The sequence below is a fragment of the Megalobrama amblycephala genome, linkage group LG11, assembly GCF_018812025.1.
Source record: "Megalobrama amblycephala isolate DHTTF-2021 linkage group LG11, ASM1881202v1, whole genome shotgun sequence".
Classification (NCBI taxonomy): domain Eukaryota; kingdom Metazoa; phylum Chordata; class Actinopteri; order Cypriniformes; family Xenocyprididae; genus Megalobrama; species Megalobrama amblycephala.
In genome coordinates, this window is record NC_063054.1 from 5,238,974 (window position 1) to 5,264,581 (window position 25,608).

At 36.9% G+C, this 25,608-nt stretch overlaps 2 protein-coding genes across 2 annotated transcripts in view; both read right to left on the bottom strand.

The window, feature by feature from the left end:
* The window catches only part of LOC125278978 (exostosin-1), a 415,240-nt gene extending 411,245 nt beyond the window's left edge, over positions 1–3,995 (bottom strand). The window contains 3 exon segments of the mRNA XM_048208426.1: positions 448–658; positions 661–1,524; positions 2,298–3,995. Of these exon segments, the coding sequence (XP_048064383.1) occupies positions 448–658; positions 661–1,414 (965 nt within the window). The 5' untranslated portion in view covers positions 1,415–1,524; positions 2,298–3,995.
* A 6,822-nt stretch (positions 3,996–10,817) lies between these two features.
* ints7 (integrator complex subunit 7) lies at positions 10,818–24,827 on the bottom strand. Its single transcript, XM_048208425.1, is given in 21 exon segments — positions 10,818–11,338; positions 12,015–12,200; positions 13,907–14,005; positions 14,133–14,265; positions 14,387–14,455; positions 15,490–15,593; positions 15,724–15,918; positions 16,031–16,237; positions 17,980–18,117; positions 18,210–18,449; positions 20,746–20,843; positions 20,962–21,096; positions 21,235–21,352; positions 21,436–21,558; positions 22,080–22,172; positions 22,175–22,281; positions 22,374–22,420; positions 23,520–23,657; positions 23,826–23,972; positions 24,163–24,292; positions 24,501–24,827. Coding segments are annotated over 21 exon segments (2,910 nt in total). The 5' UTR covers positions 24,595–24,827; the 3' UTR covers positions 10,818–11,029.
* Between the last annotated feature and the right edge of the window lie 781 nt (positions 24,828–25,608).

Below are 25,608 nucleotides of genomic sequence, written 5' to 3' on the forward strand. Positions count from 1 at the left end.
TCTGACATTAAATACTGCCATTTTGCTTTCTATCCTCAATGCTGTTTACTCAGGTTAACCTTTAAATGACCAAACATAAAAGTAAAACCTGAAAACTGAAGAAAAAAAAAACGTATGTGTCAAGCAAACAACAGTCGGCACATCATTAGCTTGACTGACGTAAATTCAACAGATACAAATTAAAGAGATAGTTCACAAAAAAATGAAAATTCTGACATTGTTTGCTCATCTTGTGAATGATATGAGTCATTCCATACCTGGAATGTGTGGAACACAAAATAAGATATTTTGAAGAATGTTTTAACTGTTGACTTTCATTGTAAGGACAAAAAAAGAAGGAAAGAAAGAAATTCGTACAGGACTTTCATGTTTGGGTGAACTATTCCTTTAAAGACAAACTATAATCTTTACACCAGCGTGATAAAAACAGGAAAAAGTTGGACTTACTTTGTGTATTCTTCATTGTCTCTGTCGCACCTTGCATCCTTATGTTTCTCCCAGTCTTTCCCATGTTTGCAGGTAGTCAATAAAATGATATCATCCCCATTATGTATATGATACAAAGCATTTCTGGTTTCAGAACCGATGCCAGTTAGATACCTCTTCCCTTTGAAGACCAGCAAGTATTTCCGTAAAGGAGGGACGTTGTTAAGATTCAGAAACCTTTTTCCCCTCCTTTCTGAGGATGGTCTTTTGAAAACAGTGGGATGGACACATCAAAGTGTGGTCTAAAGTTGTCCATGTCAGTGCTGGCCTTGGCCAACATGGCTTGGCCGATATCGAAGCCTAGTTCCTCCGTATAATCAGGCCATGTTCCAGAGTACAAGTTAAAAATCAGATGGTTCCTCCCTTCGTACCACAGAGGGAGGCTTTGAATTCGGGCTCGGACATTATGTACATACTGAGCAGACAGCTGGTCCCTGTCTAGAGTGTCTATACTCAGTACAAAAAGACAGGCCTCATTAGGGTCCGTTGTGTAGAACCGCGATTCCTCGATGGCTGCCAGAATCTTCTGGTAGCTTTCCGAGGGTGCTTCACCTTTCTGAGGGGGGTACACATAGATTTTAAAGCCCCTTTCGCAACGCTGGAAATCGAAACAGGTGTCCATTCGACATCGTCGGCTCTTGTAGATGTTCTTCTGGATTTCTCGTCTCTCGCGAGGAGACGTGTGTTGATGAAGAAGCAGAGGCCCGTCCTCTTCCTGTTCTGCCTCACCCAGGTATGTCTGCAAGGGAGTATCCACCCATTCAGGCCAGCGAGGTGGACGAGGTGGGACACCGGGGATCTGTGAGACTCCATACAGCTCTGCATGGTTCTGGTTCTGGAACTCACCGATCTGTAGGCCACACAGGTAGGCTAGTAGAAGGCTACAGGCCCCCACAGATACCAGCAGGTATCGCTTCTTCGCCTGCATGTGGACAGCGAGAAGCAGGGCAGGAAAAAGAAGGAAGCACAGAGGGTCGACAGTAAACCCACGGGACCAGCTCTCATACCAGTATGAGCATTCTGATATTGCACGGACCACTGTAAGCACAGAGATACCGAAGACGATCATGTTAGCTTTACACACCAGAAATGAAAATGCAGTATCTATTATTGCAAATACGATCACTATTTCTAAATCAAAAAAGCTCTTTTGCACAATGTTTAGCCTACTTAATTCTAAAAGATGTATTTTTAATCATAAGCTATTGGATAACAGACTTTTAGGCTCTACTGTACGTGTTTAATAATTATTATCTTTTGAGAATTATCATTATGGTAACCAGTATGCAAATTATTCAGTGACCTACAGGGAGGTCTACTTTTTCAAAGTAAAACTCCAGAAGTCTGTATTGTGCCATGTATTTGTGATTTGTAAATCTATAATGAATTAATAGCCTAAGTAATGACAACAGGCAATATTTTGCCAACATAACCGCATGATCTTTAAGGAAATATACACATTTACAAATATACAAATATTAGTCGCATAGTTACTAAAGGGCCCTATAGCTTTAAAGACTTATTGTAGCCTCATTTAAAATGAAATTAACTGACTACATATATAAATTGCAAACCTACTTTATAAAGAATAAAAATCTCTATTTATTCAGTGAGGATATTCTAGTACCAAAACCATTTTACTGAATCTTCGCCTCACAGAAAAACTCCAGAAACTAAGGCGATATTTTAAAACATAAAACTACAGTAAAATAAAATTAGCTTAATATAAATTGATTTATATTTCACATTTTACTGATAACTTAAATAAGCTGAACAAACTGCGTTCATATAGAGAGACAGAGATGTTTTACCTCAGTCACCTGTTGAAGCCTCAATCATCAACTGATGAGTAGAAGACCTTCACTGATTCTCAACTTTATCTAACAAATCAAAGCACTATCAAGTCAGCGCATCATTATGAGTTGTGCAGGAGTACTTGCCAGCCATTTCAGTATTAATAAAGCAAAGATTGTATGATTCTGTACGTCAGTTTTTAAAATAATGCGATTACAAGTGAAACTGACAGAAAAACACAGTCCGAATCCATTACCCTGATAAAACAACGTGTTGTTCGTTGTCTATTTATATCTTTACATGCTTGATATAAATAGTCTTTCTTCATATTCCCATATGTAACTTCAGAAAATCCACTGAGTCTTCTTAAATCACACTCCGTTCACAAGTCTCGATACATCATGAAATCAGCCTGACAGATTTGCGTTATCTCCAGAATCAAGTAAGAGACCCTTCTATGAACGTGAGGATTATCAACCCTTATCTCTCTGGATAAATGTGCACGTTTTAGAGCAAAATCCATTGCAGAGTTCCTGAGAAATCCTGAACGCTCAAGTTACGTTTACAACTCTCCAAAACCAACGCGAAACTTCTCATCACGCCACTCGTGGTCTCTCAGCATCCTTGAGATAATCTACCTGAACCACAGGTTTCGCCCGCAGTAAAGTCCTTCCAGCGGATTGGTTTAATTTGAAGTTAGCTGTCAGTCACGGCTTGATCCAGAGTCAATCCAGTGGGACCACGTGCATAGACTCCAAGGCAAACCCCAATTTCGTTTGCATGACATTTCCCTGTTAATTCATCTTTATCGATACCTCTACAAACGCAAGCTGTGAATGATCTGATTTCTGCATTTGCCCTAACGGAAGGCACTTGGCGTTAAAGTTAACGCTGTTGCCAGTTGAACGTCATTTCACTCCAGCGCATCTTTACCGGGACGAGCCCGCGAAAACATGCACACCTTCTGTCGCATGCCTGCCTCTATAAACAATCCCCGCAAGTCTTCTTCTTTTAGAATCAGCAGGCGTGGAGCATGAGCTTCTGGAGAGAGTTGGCGAATCCGCTCACCATCTCTGAGAGCTTGAACCTCCCACCGTCATTGAGCCTGTCCTCACTGTTATTAGCAGAGAAAGCTCTCTGAGAGAAGGGGCGATCAACGGGAGGGTCGATCATCTCAGAAGAGCAGTGTAGTACCGATAGATGCGTAGACATGAGGAAAACATGACACACGCGCGACGAAAGAAACCGAGCGACTGTCTGCAAACATCTTCATGGAAAAACTATGATCCCCTCTTCTGATGCACACTGCATCGCGGCAATAATTCCAACAAATGGGTGCATTTTCCATTATGAAAATGCGTTCTAAGTCAATTTATTTTCGGAACGTTCTGTCGGACACAAATATGTTTAAGTGTCGATAAATTGTAGGCTTAATTGCGCTCCTAAAACAAGGTTCTTTATTGGCAGGTTCCATGAAGAACGTACCGAACCTTATCAACGCACGAGGTTCTTTATGGAAAGCGGTTCTTTAGATCATAAAATATTCTTTACACTAGGGGAAAAATATTTAACAAATGTTTAAGAACCTAAAGATTCTTTGGGGAACCTAAAATGGTTCTTCAAATGGCATCACTGCAAAACAACAACAACAAAACTTTGGAACCTTTATTTTTAAGAGTGTCAAAAGTAACAAGGTTGCCGGTTTTTGCTATTTATTTCACCTTTACTAACCATGGGTTCAAGGTCATTACACAACAAGTTGTTTTGAAAGGTAATACTGATATTTGTTCAAATACAATTTTCAGTGAGATTGTTTACATTAAGTAGGTAATTGTTTACTGTACAAAAACATGGTAACAGAGTTGACTATAAAATCATCCGTATCTAACAAGAAAAAGTGTTGAAGTAAGATGCGATTGTCTTAGAAAAATGTAATATCCTAAAAGTAGGATGATGTTATTATGCCAGAGTTTTTATTAATTAAATTGTGTATTTTTAATAAAGAAGAGTTGAATAGCCTAATAATAAAATAACTGACACATAACTTGGGGGCACAAAAAGCCTATTTTTAAAGCGGGCTATATTACGTGATCATAAATCTCATATTCATAACGCACTAGATGATGGTAAGTCTATGGCCGTAATTTTGTCACAAATTAATCAGCTGATGGCAGCCACCATACTCCATATTCGCAAAAGAAGTATATAAAAAAAAATATGTTTCTAAAACAAGTAAAACAAAACTTTTGAGCAGAACAATGGAAAGGTGTGTGTGATAGAGAGATACAATGTGAAATGCAATTTGACAAGATAGGAATCACTCGACCTGTGGGACCATGTTCGTTCCTTCAGAGACCATTGAGCTCTCTAACGATCTGGTGGTCTATTGCGAGATAAATGCTTCCATCTAGTGGTGGATGTTGGTAAGATAAAAGACCCTGCATGGTTACCTCCTGACAAATATTCTAACAGAGTACACAAAATGTTTGTGTACTCAGTAAAATGTAGCACAAACACAATCCCTTAGGGAAGATCTTAGTTCTTATTTGTCTATTTTATTTTATAAAGTAGATGTTTATGTTTAATTGCTCTGTTATTAACTGAAAAGAAAGAATATACCATATAGCTACACCATATATAAACAGTTTTTACTTTTACTAAATGTCATGTCAATCACTTACACTTTTAAATAACTGGAATAACACATTTCTGATGCATTATGACCTTGTGTTATCCAAAATAAAAGTTTGTGTTTACATAATGTATGTGTTTATATTTATATAATTATATATAATTTCTATTATTTATAAATATTTTATATATAAATATATTTTTGTTCAATATATACATGCATGAGTATTTATAATAAATGTACACATATATTATGTAAACACAAACTTTTATTTTGGATGCGATTAATCACGATTAATTGTTTGACAGCATTGTTTGACATTTTTTATCCCAAGAGAATTTTAATAATTTTATGCAATTCATTTTTGATGAATAAATAATCAGTTTTTACATGCAACAGAACTAATGTGCAGACCAATTAACCTGTAATAAAATCTAATTACCTGATATAATCAAAGCTGTTTTAAAGTTATTATAATTTGATATAAATTACATTTCTTTTTTTTTTTTTTTTTTTTTTTTAAAGTGTTATTACATGCTTTCACATGTAGAAAATATTTCTCTCTCCTCTCTTTCTCAACACAATAGAGTTTTATCAGGGCCTTAATCACCATAGATATTGAGAGTTCAAACATTATACTTCATAAAGGAAAATATAAATGCAAAGAACTAACAGTATTGTTAACCCCTGATGTGATTTCTAGAGCAGGTTTGCATTGAATTCCATATTGAATATTTCAAAAAAGGTTTTGACCTGTCTGGATCACAGGTGTGTCCTTGGGCTATAGTAGCAGTAGCCTAAAGGAAAATGTGGTATATGTAGCACAGCTCTGTCGTTCCTCTAAACATGAATGCAAAAAGCAGTAAACAGCCCCAAGCACACTTATAGATCAAATGTCTCAGATGGGTTATTCCTTTTTAACCAATATGGCAATGCCACTCACTAAATTAGGAATATGTAACAATAAAGTTCATTTTAGTTAATTCATTAGTTACCATGACAATGAACATTACTTTGATAGCTCTCCATCACGTCACTCAACCGCTCTCATTCACCAGATGAGGCGCACCTAACTTAGTGTTTGGATTCCTATTTATTCCTCACACTCACAGTCAATCGATGTCTGGTCTTGGTACAGGCTCCAAGGACTCGCCATTTGCTATGTTTAAGGAAAAAGGACTTACCTGTGTTTCTGCTTGGCTGTTTTTGCTTAATTTGCCCTGTTATCTGCTGCCTGCAGGACATGTTTTCCTGCATGTTTACTCACTTGAAGGAGGATGATTGCTATTGTTTGAGCTAAGTTGGTGGTTTCCAAACTTTTTAGAGTGATGTACCTTTTGAGGGATTTATCCTTCTACATACCCCCTCTCTTCCACGTATGCTGCAGTCACACCTTTTCTATTAAGGGACAATATTTGCCCCTTAAATTGATTTTCAGGTGCTTTTTTTTTCTTTTATGAAGGCAAAGTGTTTATAATAGTATACAAAGTGTAGAGGAGAGCGGGTAAGTTGTCACACTCTTCATAACTCCAAAACTAGAGGCGCTATCTCAAAAATCAAATAGCCACTTTGTGTGACTTCTTCTTCCATAGTCAACTTCCTGGTCACATGTGGTCAAGATTGCTCTAATCTGAGGTTGGCACAATTTTCTTATTTTTTTGGCTTAAAAAGTAAAAAAATTGCACTTTAAATTTTATGCAATACAACTTTGTTAGGTATGAATGTAAAAAATTATTATTTTGCACAACATAGAGGAGACAATAACGTGTCTTTTGATACTTTAGCTGACGTGCTATGTTGAGCTCACCTTTTAGCCAACATTTAGCCAACATTAGCACACATGTCAGTACAAATAAACACATAGAACATGCTCAAAAAAGAGTTTCAACATGTTAAGTCAGTTATGTTCAGAGATTAAACATGTTAAGTTAAGCGAGTTATCTGCAGTATTCCATTCAGTTATCATGGATCTATGTGCAAGCCAGAGAAAGTTTGAGTTTAAAGTTCAAAGTAAAGTGGTCTTGCCACTTAATGTGTTTTGACTTAAATAATTGTTTTTCCAAATTCTCTAAGCATGATTGTTTATATTTTCAGTTCTGGTTTGAATTTAAAAATTAAAATCAATAATAACAATTAAGTAGTTGTTTTCTTATTTTTAGATAATCTAGTGTGACAACTTACCCACCTATGGGGCAAATTGTCACAAGTGCACATTCTCTATTCAACAGTCTATAACTTCGTAATGAGATAAAATATGAAAATGTAATGAATACAACATATGTGCCCAAGACTTCCTCCTTTCATTTGGTATGACATTTATACCATTGTGATGTATGGTGCTCAGTAAATGTTAGACAGTGTGAAAAGTCTGACAACTTACCCTGCTCTCCCCTATACATATTAAATGTATGTGTCATGTTTTGTTCCATTAATTTAATTATTAATATAATAAATAAAGAAATAATTTAAACTAAAAAATTTCAATCAAATGAAATCAGCATCAACAAAAGCCATCTTTGCACTGCAGTGGCACAAGATGTATTTACAAACTGTTTAATGCTGCTCAGAGCTGGCCTGAAAGCAATTACAATGGCATAAATAGCCTAATGTTATGAGATAATGTTTTAAATAATAACAATTAAAAAATTAAATAGAGAAATATGAAATAATAGTAAAACGAAGTGAAACTTTTAAATATTAAACTAAACTCGCCAGTAGGTGGCGGTAAGTCTCTGTCTTAATGAGTGAGTCATCGAGTCATTCATTCACTCAATCATTCATACTTTATTTATTTTTTATTATTGATGGCAGTTTGTAAAATTGTTTCTTATGAAATATATAAAGACAATGTGGATTGCAAACATATTTTTCATCTTGTATAAATATAAGCTTAAGTAACTTTAAACTTTTGTTGTGGTTAATATAAAATAATCAATTTAGTAAATACATTTTAAATGGAGTGAACTTACTGTGCAAGTTTACTGATCTAAAACATCTTTCTTTAGCCTTTGTTTACCTTTTGAATTGCCCTTGTAATTCGCTTCAACCTTTTCGAACTTTATAGAACTTTGCTTTATGGAAGGTTCAAGGGGTTTGTGTGTGTGGAATTGAAGCAAGCAGAATATGGCTGTTTCTAGAGCCACTGCACATCTGTGGTTCTGAAATTCTCAGAACCGATTCAGAATTGTTGAAGAGAGAATCGCAATGCATTGGAGAATCAATTGTTTTTTTCTCTAACTCCCAAAGTTTTGAGACGAAGAGCATCTCAATCTTAGAAGGTGAAGACTGGCTGCTTTGACATTTTGTAGATGCAGTCTTTGATTTTGGAGGTGGAACTGAGAGGTAAGGGATCATCACACAGAGAATGAAGGAGACCAGCCTCTATTTGGCATTACATGGGGAGTTATAGAATAGGCTGTGCATTAAACTATGATTTTGGATCCTTTGGGGATTCTTCAAGCAGCTCTTATGTATTTTTTTCTAGGTGAAAGGACCAAATCTTATTTTTACTTTTCTCTTAGGCTTCTCCTGACCTTTTAAATGTTGTTGGCCCAGATACTTCTCAGATGTTTGGTGCTTGTCATTCGCCAATCTATCAATCAGTCCTTCCTGCGTCACCCTAGCCTCCAGCATTTGCTTGTGTTTAGCCTTCTCAGTCACACTGAGAGGTGTTGTATTCTTTGTGTGCTCCCTATCCTCTTCAGATTCAAAGTACATTAGGACAAGGTCTTCCTCTGATGGTTTTGCAGCTGGTGCAGCCAGATGTTGAGAGGGGCTTTGAATCATCAATGGTTCCTCTTCTTGTGATTCAGAGTATGTAGAACTGAACTGGACGAGGATATTACTAGTTTTGGAGCTGGCTTGTTTGGAAGTGCCATTGATTCTGTGGCTAAATGAGCCAGCTGCTGAGATGCCTTTTGAACCTTGTTGGGTTCCACCACAAAAGAGGAATCATCTCAGTTGCTTTTGGAGCAAAATGTTGAGAGGCCCTTTGAACCAGCAAAGGTTTTGCCCCTGATGAAGGAGGTCTGGTCTTGGTGGCTAGTAGAGCCATGTGTCTCTTGGCCCTTTTAACCTCCAATGGTTCTTTCACTGATGGCTTTACAGAGGAAGAACCAGGCAGGGGTTTCATCTCAATGACTGATAGAGTCAGGTGTTGAGATAACCTTTGAACCAGCAAAGGTTCTGCCCCTGATGAAGGTCTCATCTCTGTGGCCAGTGGAGCCAGGTGTCAAAGGGATCTTTTAAACAATAGTTCTTTCAATGATGACTTTATGGAGGAAGAACAAATTTCATAATGTCTTGTTTAATCTTGGTTATTTTGGTCTATCCCCGTTTTGTTCTAAAAACCAGTCTCTGTTTTTGTAAAACCTGATGATTGTGTTATCCATCATGACTGGAGAATGATCCAAAGAATATCTTCTGCTTCAATGGAAATAAGTGTAAGTGAACTTACAATGGATTGATTAACAAGGCTGCCATTTATTCTAATATTACGATCACTGTGAAAAGCGGTGAAAAGCAGTGTGAAAAGCAATTCACATTTATAAAAATACATGTGAATTGAATTGAATTGAATTGAATTGAATTGAAAGAAAGAACATTTGGCCATCTGTATAAAGGAATTTATGTCTCTAACACTGGTTCTAACTCTTTGGTAAATGTAGCTGGAATACAGAGTTTGCTGTATTGCTAATTTATTATTGCTAGCTTTCATGTGTGAATGACTTTGTGCGTGTATGTGTTTCTGCATGGATGTTTGTAATTGAGAGCTGTAAACTGAATAAGCAGTTTAAAATGGTATGTGTGTTGGAGTGTAAATCTCATTTTCTCCTCATTCCTTTCTCCTATTGCTTCATTAGGCCCAGCACTAGCTCTAGCTAGTGGCTATGATCATGGTATATGCTAGCTAAACTAAAAATCACAAGAGTTACATTGTGGTAATCGTATAGTCCCACAATTTCCCCTTTCCACAACTATATCATACAGTTCATAAAGGAATAGTTCACACAAAATATTTAAAATTTGTCATCATTTACTCACCCAAACCTGTATGTTCTATTTTTGTGTCCATATAAAAAAAAAATCCAGTGTTTTGTGTTACACTGATTACAAGTTAGTCTTCAACAAATTGATTTTAAATGGACTTCAGCTCCTGTGAATATGCAGTAGAGGCTTGTGATAAGATGCTTTAAAGCCATTTATCGCTGTTCTGTAATTAGCGATTTATATTAATAACCCAGACTCAACTGCACATTGTAGAAATGCACAATTTCATTAACTTTAGTTGTATAAGAGCAAGATTATAAACTTACAAAAAGGTTTGTAACAAAACTAAGTGTGAGTTTATACCATACTCCATTACATTACACATTTAAGGTAACATAATGACTACTTTTTGATTATTTTGATTTATTTTATAACTCACTTATCACATTAATTTAAATAGGATAGTCTTGTAAGATGAAGTTTATTAAATGTTACATACTGTACGTCAGGGTTTCCCAGCCTGGGGTTTGTGAGATTAATGAAAATAAAAATAAAGGATTTTCAAATAAAAACATTCAAAGTGAAACCCTTACTAAAAAAGATTAAATATTTTATTTGTGAATACATTTTACTGACATGACAATTTCTGCCCTTACTTTTACTTACCCCTGTAGCTCCAAAATGAACCGGTCACTAAAGCCCAAGATAAAAACAGCTATCCCTGTATAAGTGTAATATATCTACCACAGAAAATAATGGACTAATTTGTACCTGACAAAACAAAAATCTAAGTTATAGTATCACACTTGCAGTGAAAGTAATATTCCACTTCTGAAAGAAATACCTCTTTAGGATTGTCCCGATCCACCGTAACAGTTAAAGTATGTAAGGAGAATAATAATGCAATAAAGGCAAATTGTATTTTAGTTTAGTTATTTTATTAAACATTTACACAGAAACTTATGGAGGTTCAAAAGAAAGAAAAATGTGAGCCTATTTATTATTACACAAGGAAAACTAGCCAGAAAGCAGTTCACCCACTCACTTGTACAAAACACTAAAGAACACAAACAAGAAAGTCTGTAAATTAGTAAAATACAAGCAGTAAGCAGTTAATGATGATGGAGGTCACTGGAAGCGGGCACAGATGTTCCTCTGGGGTCCCGGCTGAGGCACGGTCTGCTGCTGCTGCTGCTGCTGCTGCTGCTGTAACTGATGTCGCAGCTGCTGGGAATAAGGGTCTTCCAGAGACTTTACTGATACAGTGGTTTTTGGTCCCGTCTTCCATTCGATCCCACTGGTGTCTACAACTGAGGCTTCAACAGTGACAACGTGTGTGCCCAGGATGGAGAAGTTGAGCAGGAACTGTGTGCTGAAGTAATCATTATGAGGCTCCACTTTCTGCTCAATCTCGTTGGTCTTGGAATCAATAGGAATCTAAAAATCAAAGTTGAGAACATGAGAGTCCTTCATTACTGCTGGAAAAATATTACTGGGCGATGTTACCCACCAGCTGAGAACAACTGCCTTAGATGATCAAAAAATGTGATCCAAAAGAACAAAATGAGTTTAAACTTGGGCCCCGTTTACACCTGGTATCAAGATGCGTTTTGGTCGATCGGATCACAAGTAGACGAGGGAGACGCTGTCGTTTAAACCTGGTATTTTAATCCGTCTCTTTTGTCCACTTTCAACCACTTCTGTCCTGATTCCTTCAAGGGGAGTGTCTATGGGCAGGTAAATGTATAGCTATTTCTAACTAATGGACAACATAAGCTCACACAATTTACATACTGTATGAACACGACTGGAGAAGTCATAAAAACACACGGGGAGCAGCAGCTTTCGTTTCTGCTCTGACAGTCACAAGACCATGCCGAATACTGTGAATGTGTGTTAGAAATCAGGAATAGTGAGAACATATTGTGCTTGGTACTTTTTTCATCTTCAAAGCAAACTTAGATCTTCAGCCAACAAAGTTTAAATCCTGTCTGGCTAGCACGCTTCCCATAATGTTTAAACATTAGGTCAGTAGGCTGAGAGTAGGTGAACACAGCCCAAAACACATCTTAATACCATCTGTAAACAGGGCCTGACTCTTGGTTGTACTTACCTTGAAGTCTGATCCTGGTTTTGACTGTAAAGTAGAGCTGACTTTAAGGCAGACAGCCTGAATCTTCCGGAACAGTCCCGGAGTGGAGCCGTGCTGCACCACCCCCTCCACCTTTAAAGTCAATTGCTGGTTGTTCTGCACTGGGATTGGCTCATTGGGTGTACGAGGAGATGGAGAGAGAGCAAGCTAAAACAAAAATCAATTCAAAATGATATAAAGATCTAATCTTTCAGATAGTTTGATATTTACAAAAGAAAAGTCATTCATTTAACACAAAGGGCTATTTAACATGATTATATAATAACAGACATGGATGTAAAGCACTTAAGTAAATATAGGCCCGGTTTCACAGACAGGGCTTAGCCTAAACCAGGATTAGGCCTTAGTTCAATTAGGATATGCAAGTAGCTTTGATAAATGTACACTAGAAAAAAACATTACTGGTGTGCCTCTTGAGACAAATCAATGGCACTGACATATTTTAAAATATGTCAGTACAAGATGTTTTCAGTTAAAACAGCACAAAGATGCATTTTAGTCTAGGACTATCTTAAGCTTGGTTGTGAAACCGGGGGATACTACATTACTAATATTCTGAGCAACTGACTTGTACTTGAATACTAGTAAATTACAAAATTTTAATAATCTTTTAAAGGCTGAATTTTCAAGGCTATATATGTGCATGTGTGAGAGAGTGTGTATAAAATGTAAAATTATTATAGATATTATATACATATATGTTAGATGCCGTTTTACTTGAATCTAATAGGGAAAAAAGACTCATGCCGACTTTAAAGGTGCCCTAGATTATGTTTTTAAAAGATGTAATATAAGTCTAAGGTGTCCCCTGAATGTGTCTGTGACGTTTCAGATCAAAATACCCCATAGATTTTTTTTATTAATTTTTTTAACTGCCTATTTTGGAGCATCATTATAAACACGCCGATTTTATGCTGCGGCCCCTTTAAATCCCGTGCTTGCCTTGAACAGTGCCTTAAAGTTTACACAGCTAATATAACCCTCAAAATGGATCTTTACAAAGTGTTCGTCATGCATGCGGCATGCATGCATCGGATTATGTGAGTATTGTATACTGTTATATTGTTTACCTCTGATTTTGAATGAGTTTGATAGTGCTCCGTGGCTAACGGGTAATGCTACACTGTTGGAGAGATTTATAAAGAATGAAGTTGTGTTTATGCATTATACAGACTGCAAGTGTTTAAAAATGAAAATAGTGACGGCTCTTGTCTCCGTGAATACAGTAATAACCGATGGTAACTTTAACCACATTTAACAGTACATTAGCAACATGCTAACAAAACATTTAGAAAGACAGTTTACAAATATCACTAAAAATATCATGTTATCATGGATCATGTCAGTTATTATCGCTCCATCTGCCATTTTTCGCTATTGTTCTTGCTTGCTTACCTAGTCTGATGATTTGGTTGTGCACATCCAGACGTTAATACTGGCTGCCCTTGTCTAATGCCTTTTATAATGTTGGAAACGTGGGCTGGCATATGCAAATATTGGGGGCGTACACCCCGACTGTTACGTAACAGTCGGTGTTATGTTGAGATTCGCCTGTTCTTCGAAGGTCTTTTAAACAAATGAGATTTATATAAGAAGGAGGAAACAATGGAGTTTGAGACTCACTGTATGTCATTTCCATGTACTGAACTCTTGTTATTTAACTATGCCAAGATAAATTCAATTTTTCATTCGAGGGCACCTTTAAGATAAGCTTTGAAATATGTTCTTTAACTGAGCTAAAATTGTGTGAAGAAATAAAATTATTTTTATTTTGTTGCTTTGAAAATTGAGTAGATTATTTAGATTTTTAAAATGCATTTATTTTTAAAAGTGCCATTGTACAGATTACTTACTTTAATGCTGGTTGACTGAAGCTTCTGGAAGAAATATCTCTGGAATGACAGCGGTACCTTCAAAATGGCTATGACAGCATCACACAGACAGCCAGTGTGCTTGAAAGAGAGAAAAAAGACAATCTTTAAAAAAGAAGAAACAAGAAACAGAAAAATGAAAGTGAAATTATATCTAGGAAAAGTGAATCCAAAAAGATTTGCAGACAGGTAAAGTCTTCAACATTACCAGGTAAGAGACAGGAGGGTGCTTCCTGCTCAAGTTTTCCACTTCCTCCAGGACGTGATTGAACACAGCCAGCATTCTCAGTTCATACTCGCTCTCTGCCAGAACTGATCCATGTGTGCCGAACTCCTGGAAACTGAACCAGATGTCATTACAATGTGCCAATTAAATATTAAAACTAAAATCTATTGAGTCTAAAAAGCATCTATTTTATGTTAAGATTCATTTTATGGATTCACAAGTTATAGTATTCTTACCTGGCCGTTTGTGGATCAATTATTAAAGCCTCAATAACATAAGATACAAGCAAGCAGCTTTGCTGTTGTCTGAGAAAAGTTTTAAGGAAAGTACAGATGTTTTGCAGAGCAGCTTAGGATTCATTTATTGCGGTCTTGCACATACCATATTTACAATAGCTTATACACTTTAGAAACTCAATCTCTAATCTAAACAAATCACTAATGTATTTTGTATAAAATTAGTATGCTAAACAGTGTGATTTCGGACACAGTGCATGTCTTAAGAACAAGTCTTATCAACTAGCAGTTAGCCAAGATTCTTTTCAGATTCTAATTAGAACAATCTATGTTTTTATGTAACTGACTTAAAGTTGACCAGACTTAAAGGTGAAGTATGTAGTTTCTGCGACACTAGTGGCACCTAACGGAATTACCAAAATAAAGCAGATTTTCAAACAACCTTGCAAGCGCCCCATCCGTGTGTCGCACCTCCCAAACTCAAAAATCACAAACAAGTCTATACAGGTAAAATCAGGTTACTTTCAATAAAAGGTTCAACATATTAGAAATACTTTCAGCTGTGTTCCTGTGTGTCATGATAGGCAACAGAGTAGACTAACACTGTCTAGAGCAAACACAAGCATCTATAATAAACCCTCCCAAAGTATCTGCACCAAGAGCATTTTTTGACATGTAACATAACATTATAAACTGGTACATTTGTCTTACCGAATGGGTGCATGATGATGTTGTGTATTACTGAAGCGTCCATTTTAGTGTATTTCATTGCAATGCCTCATTCTCTTTGATGTGTTCATGAACTGTTTAATCTTTGAAGGTCTAAATGCAGGTTTAAATCCCATGTACCCGAAGCTGAATGTCTTTTCCCAAGTAACCTGTCAGCCATGGTCCCACACTCTGGCTCAGCCTGCTACAGTAGCCACGCCCAAACTCTAGCTATAGGTTGAGCTGGAAGGAGACTGACAGATCTGAGCAGAGCGCTCTCGATGTTTAGATGGTGCCTGGGAGGTTCAATGTTTACACTTTTGGGAGAGATAAACCTATGAATGGCATACTAATAGTAGTCAATGAACAATAAACTGGTTATTTTAAGAGGATACAATTCAACATTGCGGAGGGTGGCATAGTCAGCATCAAACGAAGACTGATAAAGGTCAGCATAGCGGGCCGCCAGACTTCTAAATTCATCCATGGATAATTTCATCTGATCAAATCCAAAAAACATACAATAAACATGCCATTCTCAAACAATTACTGTTTTGGGTAAAATGCTGAGAAAAACGAATACAAAAATATGTAGGCATAGAGATGTACAGGTATATGTTTTTTAGCACCTGTGTTGAAATGCGGCCGCAGCGCTGCAGGTCGCTGCCTGAGGACAGAGCGATGGTGGTGGCGATGGCTGGAGGTGGGCTGGTCTTCAGACTGTTGCAGGTGCAGATGAGCTGGGACAGCGCCTGAAGAGTGTCTATACGCAGCTTCACAAACTCACACTGGAACGTCAGAGGACTCAGTGGTGTACTGGCAGCCTGAAGGCAGAACATGATTAAAATCAGTCACAAAAAAGCTGTTCTGTGCTTCAATATGAAAATAACTCAAAAGAGAAATGAACAAAACCAGGCATGACTGGCAGATCCTAACCGTGAGAGATGCGATTCCCTTCTGGTAGGATTTGAGTGCTTCAGAGATGGCACTCATGGCTGCACTGTAGTCTCCATCTGAAAGCCCACTGAGGCACTGCTCGGCCTGAGAGAACTCCATCAGACTGTTCAGCCAGAAGTAGAAGTGTTCTGAGGCGACGCGGGTACGAAGGCTCTGGTACAACTCCCTGGAAAAATCATGGCAGCCCTGTGGACATATTTAAATAAAAAGAAGAACAGTAATTTTACCACGTATTCAGCTACTAGCGCAAATACATCAACAAGCCTGTCTGGGTGAATCTCACGAAACTGTCAAGAACTATCCAGGTCAAAAAATAAATAAAAATAATAATAAAAATAATAATAGAAATACATGCATATTAAATGGTGCAAATATCAGAAGCCTGATAACTGTAAACAAAAAAAGATATATTTGAATTGTACAGTACAGCAGAGTGTATATCATGATAGTTTTCATGGAAATTATCCTGAAAAGGCTAAATAAATTTCTGAACAAGATGTGAACATATGGTTCACTATAGAAGATGAATGATTGGAATTATATAAATAATGTAACTATATAAATTACAAAAAGTTCAGCAAAATGTTAAAATAAAATAATATGATATATGGCTAGGACAGAAAACGTCCATGCACTTTTTTTTGTTTACAACATTAAAGGATTAGTTCACTTTTAAATAAACTTTTCCTGATAATTTACTCACCCCCATGTCATCCAAGATGTCCATGTCTTTCTTTCTTCAGTCGAAAAGAAATTAAGGTTTTTGATGAAAACATTCCAGGATTATTCTCCTTATAGTGGACTTCAATGGGCACCAAACAGTTGAAGGTCATAATTAGTTTCACTGCAGCTTCAAATTGTTCAACACGATCCCAGATGAGAAATAAGGGTCTTATCTAGTGAAACCATCGCTCATTTTCTGAAAAAAATTGAAAATTATATAAGTTTTAACCAGAAATGCTCATCTTGAACTAGCTCTCTTCTTCTTCACCTCTATTAGAATTCCAGCAGTGTAGACGCTGCTAAGCCTATTACTGCCCTCCACAGGCCAAAGTTTGAACTAATTGTTATATACTATTGAACTAGCATATTGCATATAAAAATTTGTTCAAACTTTGGCCTGTGGAGGGTAGTTCAAGATGAGCATTTCTGGTTAAAACTTCATTTCAATTTTTTTCAGAAAATGAGCGATGGTTTCACTAGATAAGAGGATCGTGTTGAATCGTGTTGAACAATTTGAAGCTGCAGTGAAACTAATTATGACCTTCAACTGTTTGGTGCCCATTGAAGTCTACTATAAAGGAGAATAATCCTGGAAAGTTTTCATCAAAAACCTTAATTTCTTTTCAACTGAAGAAAGAAAGACATGGACATCTTGGATGACATGGGGGTGAGAAAATTGTCAGGAAAAGTTTATTTAAAAGTGAACTAATCCTTTAAGATTTTAGGTTAAAATCTTTACATGTAAACCAAAATATATTAGGTTTTTCACCATAAAACATCTTTAAGATTTTTCACAGATCATTAAAGAGTGATAAATCAATGTTAAAAGTACAAATATCCCATGTAGTCTGTAAATTAATATAATCATAAAAACTCCATGTATACAATAATCCAAAAAAAAATAAAATAAATAAATAAAAAATTACAACACTTTTAGATTTGTAGGATGTCAAACTATAGGACACTGCTGTAAATCTCATTTAAAGACAATGGTAACCAAAACATTTTGGTTACAAACATTCTTCAAAATATCTTCTTTTGTGTTCCGCAGAAGAAAAAGTCATACAGGTTTGGAACAACATGAGGTTGAGTCAAAGACAGAAATTTCTTTTTTGGGTGGGCTATTCTTTTTAACTATTGATTCATTTGCGACATCAGCCAATAAAGTTGAAATGGGCTTCCCTCTCCCTCACAGCCCAGCTCACCATGCGGGAGGCCTGTCTGGCAATGCGGTACACAGTCCAACCATTGGCCACATTCTCCAACTGCTGCCTGATCACTGTCTTAACCTCAGACGAGAGTGAGGCCTGACTGGCGACGAATAATACTGTTGCCAAGGAAACCTAAAAAAAAAAAAAAGCAACAAGACAAATAACTCTTGATCGTTTTGGGAAATAGACACTTTAAGAGCTACATACTTTCTCTATTTTCTCACCAGAAGCTCCTGCTGTTTCTCTGAGGTTCTGTGACTTGCCACCCTGAAGAGGTCCAGCAGGTCTCCCAGCATTCCCTCTGCCAGCACCGGCTGCTGTGTGGCAATAGCAGCCAGAGCCTGACACATGAGCACCCGGGCAGAGTCACATGCGCAGTGCAGCTGCCCAAGCAGGAGATCAACTGAGCTCTGACTGAGATGAGGACAGCTCTTCAACATCTTCACCAAAGAGGTGAGGGCCGTCTGAGTTCAAACAAAAGATAACAATTCAAGACTTAAAAATACTCAGCATAAACTGAAGTGAAGAAACAAGGTGCACTTGAAAGTCTCTTTTAGATTTTTGGCAGTTGACTGAAAGGGTTCAGAGTGACAAATTAATTTTAAAACTATTCCATTTAGTCTATAATTTAATATTATCATAAAAACTCCATTCGTTACATTCTCTTTGTTTAGTTAAAGTCGTTTCTTGTCTGGCTTAAGGAAAATTACATGTTTGGGTCACCAACTCACTACTGCATAAATGTTTATGAGGTCATCAAATTACACCATATCATCATCAAATACACCATAAGGTCATCAAAATACATATTAAAATCCACTACATACACAGCAAAGACTGCTCAGAGTGCATATGGTCCCTCTCTACATAGAGTTAAAATAACACTGAAGCAGAGTTAATGAGAGAGTTAATGAGTCATTAAAAGTTAATGAGATAATATGCTGTTTGTGGAGATGTTTAATTTAATGTCTTTTATCTTCAGTTGATTACATCTAAGGCTGTGGCTGGAAGTCAGTTGTAGTTATGTTTCTCTTCAGTGATTCTGCTTGTTAACAGCAGGTGTTCATCACTAATGCTCAATCATAACTTAATTAATCACTTAATTGTCCCATTAACTTTAACTCTGCTTCAGTGTTACTTTAACACTATATAGAGCGGGACCACATGTAATCTGAGTAGAGTTAGTTTAACTCTGGGGATTTTGCTGTGTAGCGGATATAATTGCACTACAAGTTGCAGTGAGGACCTCTTGGAAAATGACCAACATGGAGGAGAAGAAATTGTTGAATAAAGTTGTTATTTTTGTTTGTTTTTGCACACAAAAAGTAGCACAATGTAGTCACATGGACTATTTTAACAATGTCTTTACTACCTTTCTGGGTCTTGAACGTGGTTGTTGTGTTGCAGTCTATCGGAGGCCAGATAGCTCATGGATTTCATCAAAAAAATCTTAATTTGTGTTCCTAAGATGAACGAAGGTCTTACGGATATGAAGCAACATGAGGGTGAGTAATTAATGACAGAATTTTCATTTTTGGTTGAACTAACCCTTTAAAGTCACCATAAAATACAAAATACAAAAAAAATTGTTCATGGTATACTGCAGTATTTGTTATAAATGACTTATCCATGCACATCATTTTTTAAAATTCATGTGCATAATCTTTAATCAGAATAACTTCCCTTTCCACTTGCATCGACATCTCTTCTATTCTCTGATAATGTGTTTACTGGCGCGAGGGCGGGACAACCTTTAACTCACATGTGATCGACCAATAGCAAACCACAACCATCCAATCAATTCCCCATGGACAAAATCAAGTCTCGCCCTACATTTTTTCCTTGTTTGACAAGCCGATTTACTCGGATGTACGTCATAATAGGGAAGAAAAAACCCAACTTTTAGCAACTTCCATTCCATGTCGACTTTAAAGGTAAAGGAAATGTTTTTAATAAACAATTTTTGTTATAATAGTTGAAACTCTCTTCACATCCTGATAGCAGTCAATAAAAGATGTGGTCTAAATATATATATTAAAAAAAAGTACATATATCTTCTGTGGAAGTCTCTAGACTAAAAAAATGAATGTCCAATAATGGACATTTGCTCTGAATGCAATGATAGGATGTCCTACCTGCCCGTCAACATATACATTTCCATACCTCCGCGCACCTGCTGACAGACAGTCACTGAGCGCCACAAACAAACAGCAGCCGCCTTTTACAGTTCCTCCTGAACCAAAACAACAAGCTTATACTGCATTCACACCATGTTGAATTACTGCAATTAAGAGATGGCAACCAGTGACGTTCTCCTCAAGAGCTGTTTACATCCTCAGGCTCGGATTTAAGAGTTTCTGTGGCAACACTATCAACACCAAAATGAATCTGCAGCAGTCAGGTGGTACAAGAAAGAGCTCTGTAAGTTGTTTACATTCATTATTATTGTAATGTTATGTACTTTGAGACATGAGTTAATTTAACGCAGTCTCTGGTGACGCTTAGCAGACTCTGCTCTGGCTGTGTGCGTTCATGTGTTTTGAAGGAGGCGTGGCTTTGGAGATGCTCTGAATGGAGGGTGGGATGTTAGCATTCAAAACTAGCTTGCCATTGCTACCCTACCTTTAAGTGTCCGTTGTTCTTGGCCAGAATAAGCTGCAATGTGGAAGACTACTGAAATGTGGAACCACTGCAAGAGCTGAAAGGTATTTGGGACAAGTTACGTATTCTAAGCTCTGTAAACCTTTGACTGACACTCACTTGAAGTGTTGCCTGTGCAGTTTTACTGTCATCTTGACTGCAGAGCAGAATGAGAGACTCCATCCCCATCACTGTTTCTTGTTCCAGCTGGATCACCTCTGACAAAATATTTAGATTAACAAAATTTTTGTTTAAACATTCTTTATATTGAAGTCAAGGCTATGGATATCCTTTGTCTATACAACCCAAATTAATTATTGGTGAGAAGAAACCAACCTTTCTCTGGACAAGAAACAGCGATACTGGTCAACACAGTGATTCCATGGGCTGCCACTGCCAGGTTACTATGGTAACAGCACTCCTGCGCCAGCTTCACCAGGTCAGTGTGACGGGGTGCTGGAGACGCCTCACCTGCGTCATCCAGAGAGAATTAGGTGGTTACAGTCACATTGTTACATGAGAAATGTAAAGATACATCATGAAATCTTTTGCATAAATGCATTTTTAATAAAGTTAATCTCTATCAAATATGTCATGTTGAGTTTGTACCTGTATTAGGGCTGAAGTAGTGTTTAATAGCGATGGTACTAGATAGTGTGGAGAGGACAGACAGCATTCCCAGCTTCAGACTGTTGTACGGGGTGCTGAGAGCGCACTCGCATAGCACCTACAAACACATATCTTGGAAATTACATATAGACATTCACTGTAGTAAGAAATGAACCAGCTGTCCCATTAAAACTCTCTGACCTGTATGTTCTTCCTGGTCCACAAGTGAGGAGCTTTTTTAGCCAAGAGCTTGAGATCCTGAATGGCGAGTCTTTTCACTGCTTTTCTGGGGTCCTCCTTCAAGTACTGGAGAAGAAGACGAATCTACAAAACAAAGGGGGGAGGGGTTCATTTCTTGAGAAATATTGAAGGAAAACAATTGTATGAGGAGGAATGAACTGCACATTAACATCCATAGACAAATCACCATTTTATTTCACAGTAAAAAATATAGGGAAGGCGTAGGACATACGGCGTAAGCTTTTTGAAGAATACGGAAAGCAGACGCACGTGCAAGGCGATAATTTGATTTATATTTTATACTTTATTTTATAAAGCATATACAGTTGTATTTTTTTTTCAAAAATGATCGATCGCTTCGCTAGATAAGACCCTTATTCCTCATCTGGTATCGTTTAAAGCCCTTTGAAGCTGCACTGAAACTAATTTTGACCTTCAACCGTTTGGAGGCCATTGACGTCCACTATAAGGAGAATAATCCTGGAATGTTTTCATCAAAAACCTTAATTTCTTTTCAACTGAAGAAAGAAAGACATGAACATCTTGGATGACATGGGGGTGAGTAAATTATCAGGAAAATTTGGAAACAATAGCTACAGTCTGACCTGCTCAGGGATATCGACGAGTGAGGAGGTGGCCAGCTGGGTGAAGGTGTGTAGAGTGACGATGAGCATGGCTGTGGACGGGATAGGAGGACACCAAGCTCCTGGAGTAACTCTCTGCTGCACGAGGCCAGACTGGCATCATGGTGCATGTGCTGCAGCATCGGAATCAACTTCAGCTTCAGCTCCACTGGAGTATCCAATCCTTCGGTCAAACACACAATCCATCAGACTGCAGACCACTTATATAAATGAGGAGGATCAAATGAAGATCACTCACATGAGGAGAACACATACCTTGAATCATTTCACTAATCTTGTTGCAAATCCCTGCAGCAAAATCTCTAGGGAAAAAAAAGAAATGAAAAAAAAAAAAAAAAAAAAAAAAAAAAGACAATGACTAAAATGTTCACGTTCAAAATCTCTAAATAGCCATCAGCCCACTTTGTACACTGCCTGGCCAAAAAAAAGTCACTGTTTGGATTTTAATAGGCAAATACTTAAGAGTCTATGGATGGATGGATCATTATTACTGTGATTATTATCTTTATTATCTTAGCATGTCATATGTTTGCAAACCAATTCCAATTTGTCAATCAAACTCCTGGCGAAGGGTCAATTCACCAGGGTTAAAATTGTGCATGAAGAATAATTTTCACACATAAATTGGCACCTCTGAGTCCAGACCTTAATTTCATTAAAAGTCTTTTGGATGTGCTGGAGGAGACTTTACAGAGTGCTCACCTCTTTCATTGTCAGTACAAGATCATGACGAAATGATGCACCTCTCATTGAAAATAATTTTTGTGATGTTTTTCCATCAAGAGGTGCATCTGTTTTTGGTCAAGATCTTGTACTGACAATGAAAGAGGTGAGCACTCTGTAAAGTCTCCTCCAGCACATCCCAAAGACTTTCAATGAAATTAAGGTCTGGACTCAGAGGTGCCAGTTCATGTGTGAAAATGATTCTTCATGCTCTCTGAACCATTCTTTCACAATTTTAACCCTGGTGAATCTTGACATTGTCATCCTGGAATATGGCTATGATGTGTCTTCCTACATGGTTGTTTAAGGAATGAAAAGCTACACAACCATCTTTAAGGGTTAAAAGAACCATTGCCAAACATATAACATGCTAGATGCATAATAATCACTGTAATAATGATCCATTCATAGATTCTTAAGTATTTGTCTATTAAAATCCAAACAGCAACTTTTTTTTGGCCAGACAGTGTAATAATATAATATAATATAATATAATATAATATAATATAATATAATATACCACTAAAGAATTTTTTCAAATATTAATTTTCTTTTTTTCAAAATTATATGTTGTTTTTTATTTATATTTTTCCTGTTATACAAGAAAAACACATTCAATGAAAACGACAGGCATTATTTCCAGGGTTATTATCATTAACCAAAACTAAAACCACTTACTTAGAGTGCGATGAGAAACTAGCAGCTGCAAAAATAGCCGCTTCTACTTCGACATTATCATGAGAGTCCAGACTTTGCCGGATGCTATGGTGGGCATTTTTCCTCTCTGGAATAATGGAAGCCAAGCTTCCCAACATCCTGTCAAAATGCATAGGACACAAAAACATATATTGACGCAGTGTGTACAGTCACATTTTCCTTGGATGGTCTTTGACAGAATAAGTGATAACAAAAATTAAATTAAAAATTAGTACGAGGAAGCTGACAACAAAAACATATGTCTTTTGTAAAATAAAATAAAAGTACCTGAGAGTTATTGCCCTAGCAACAGGATCATTGCTATGGATGACAGAAAACACTCTTTTGACAAACTCATCCACGTTCAGGATCTTCTCCAGGTGTTTCTCGCTCAGCTGTGTGACCTTCAGCACACAGAGTCGCAGAAAGTTGTTCCTAATTTGACGGGCGAATGTATAAATTCAGAACTTTTCGAAGAGGAGCAGTAAGTTACATAGCATTGTTATAAACAACTATCATTATTCAGAAATATTTGACAAATCAGATCAAGCATGTCAGCCAGGTAACAGTATACAAACAGCCTTAAAGCTAATGAATATATATTTTATTTAATGTGCACAATTACCCAAGTCTAAAGATGTCTGCCAGTTTCAGGAAGGCAGAGTTGATGAGGATGGGAAAGGGATACTTCTGAAAGAGTTTGGGGAAAAGGACCACGGCTTCACATTGCTCGCCCAGTTTACAAGACCTTAAACCTTTAGTTGTGCAAAAATAGCAGTAAGTTAATGTGTGTTGTGCTGTTTTCATTACATTTGTAGGATATCTACAGATTTCATTTTTTGTCAATATAAACAAACACAGTGCTGTTTTATCAGAACGGATAATATATAATGTATGTATAATTTAAGCAAAACACACATTCATGCACACGTGTGTGACTGTTTGGTGTTTATAAAGAAGCACCTTTATCAAGCTCCATCAGCGCTGAATTGGCGTCCAGCTCTTGCTCGCCGTAAGCAGCCTCCGACAGAAACGAGCGCGCTGCGGAGAGCGACATTATTTAGGAGAAGATTGCGAATAACGTGGAACGATATAATGCTCTTTTAAATCAATATTTTATTCGTTAGATTAGATAGAGTTGGTGCATGAAGTTTGAAGTGGGTAACCCGGCTGCACTGCAGATCACGTGGCCAGGATGTTGCGTCGGGTTTCCGTTGAACAACAATGAACGCTATAGAGGCTGTAACCCTACCCATAACTCTATCCCTCCACCAATTAGATCCACAGAGGTGGAGCTGGACCAGGTCAAGCTCAACCCATGACACGCCTCATTTGGCTCTGCAGTGAGTGCCACTAGAAAACCACCGTCCGAGTACCAAAGAGGGCGTGGCCTATGTGTCGGCGTTAACTCTGATTGGTCCTTGCCTCTGTTTATTAAAAATCCATTTGCTCTGCTTTTTCTTTCTTTCTTTCTTTCTTTCTTTCTTTCTTTCTTTCTTTCTTTGTTTAATTACGTTTAATTGTTTAATTGTTTAATTAATTCATGTTTAATTACGCACTAAAATAAATAGTTTATTGATTTGAATTAAAATAGAAAAAATAGGCCTATAATATTTTTACACATATGGGAAAAAAAAATAATGAATAAAAATCAGCAGTAATGTTGATCTTTTTGTTGTTATTCACAATCAGAAATAATCTTCATTTTTACAAATAAATTAAAAATAACATGAATAGTAAGTTAAATATAAAGTATTTCCCCTCTAATAAACATTAAATTGTATGGACGCCCATTTCAGCACAAATCATGCTTTGGTAAATCATAATTATGACAAACATTTTGAGTTACTAAGTCATAATTATGAGATAAAATGTCGTAATAATGATATAAAAGAAGAAATTATGACTTTTTTCAAATTACAATTATGGTTTAGTAACTCATAATTTCGACTTTTCATGTCATAATTGTGTTCTATTATAGTATTTAGTATTTTAGTATAGTTATAATTTGTTTAATCCTATATTAGTAAGTCATAATGTAGACTTTTTATGTCATAATTAATTATGATTT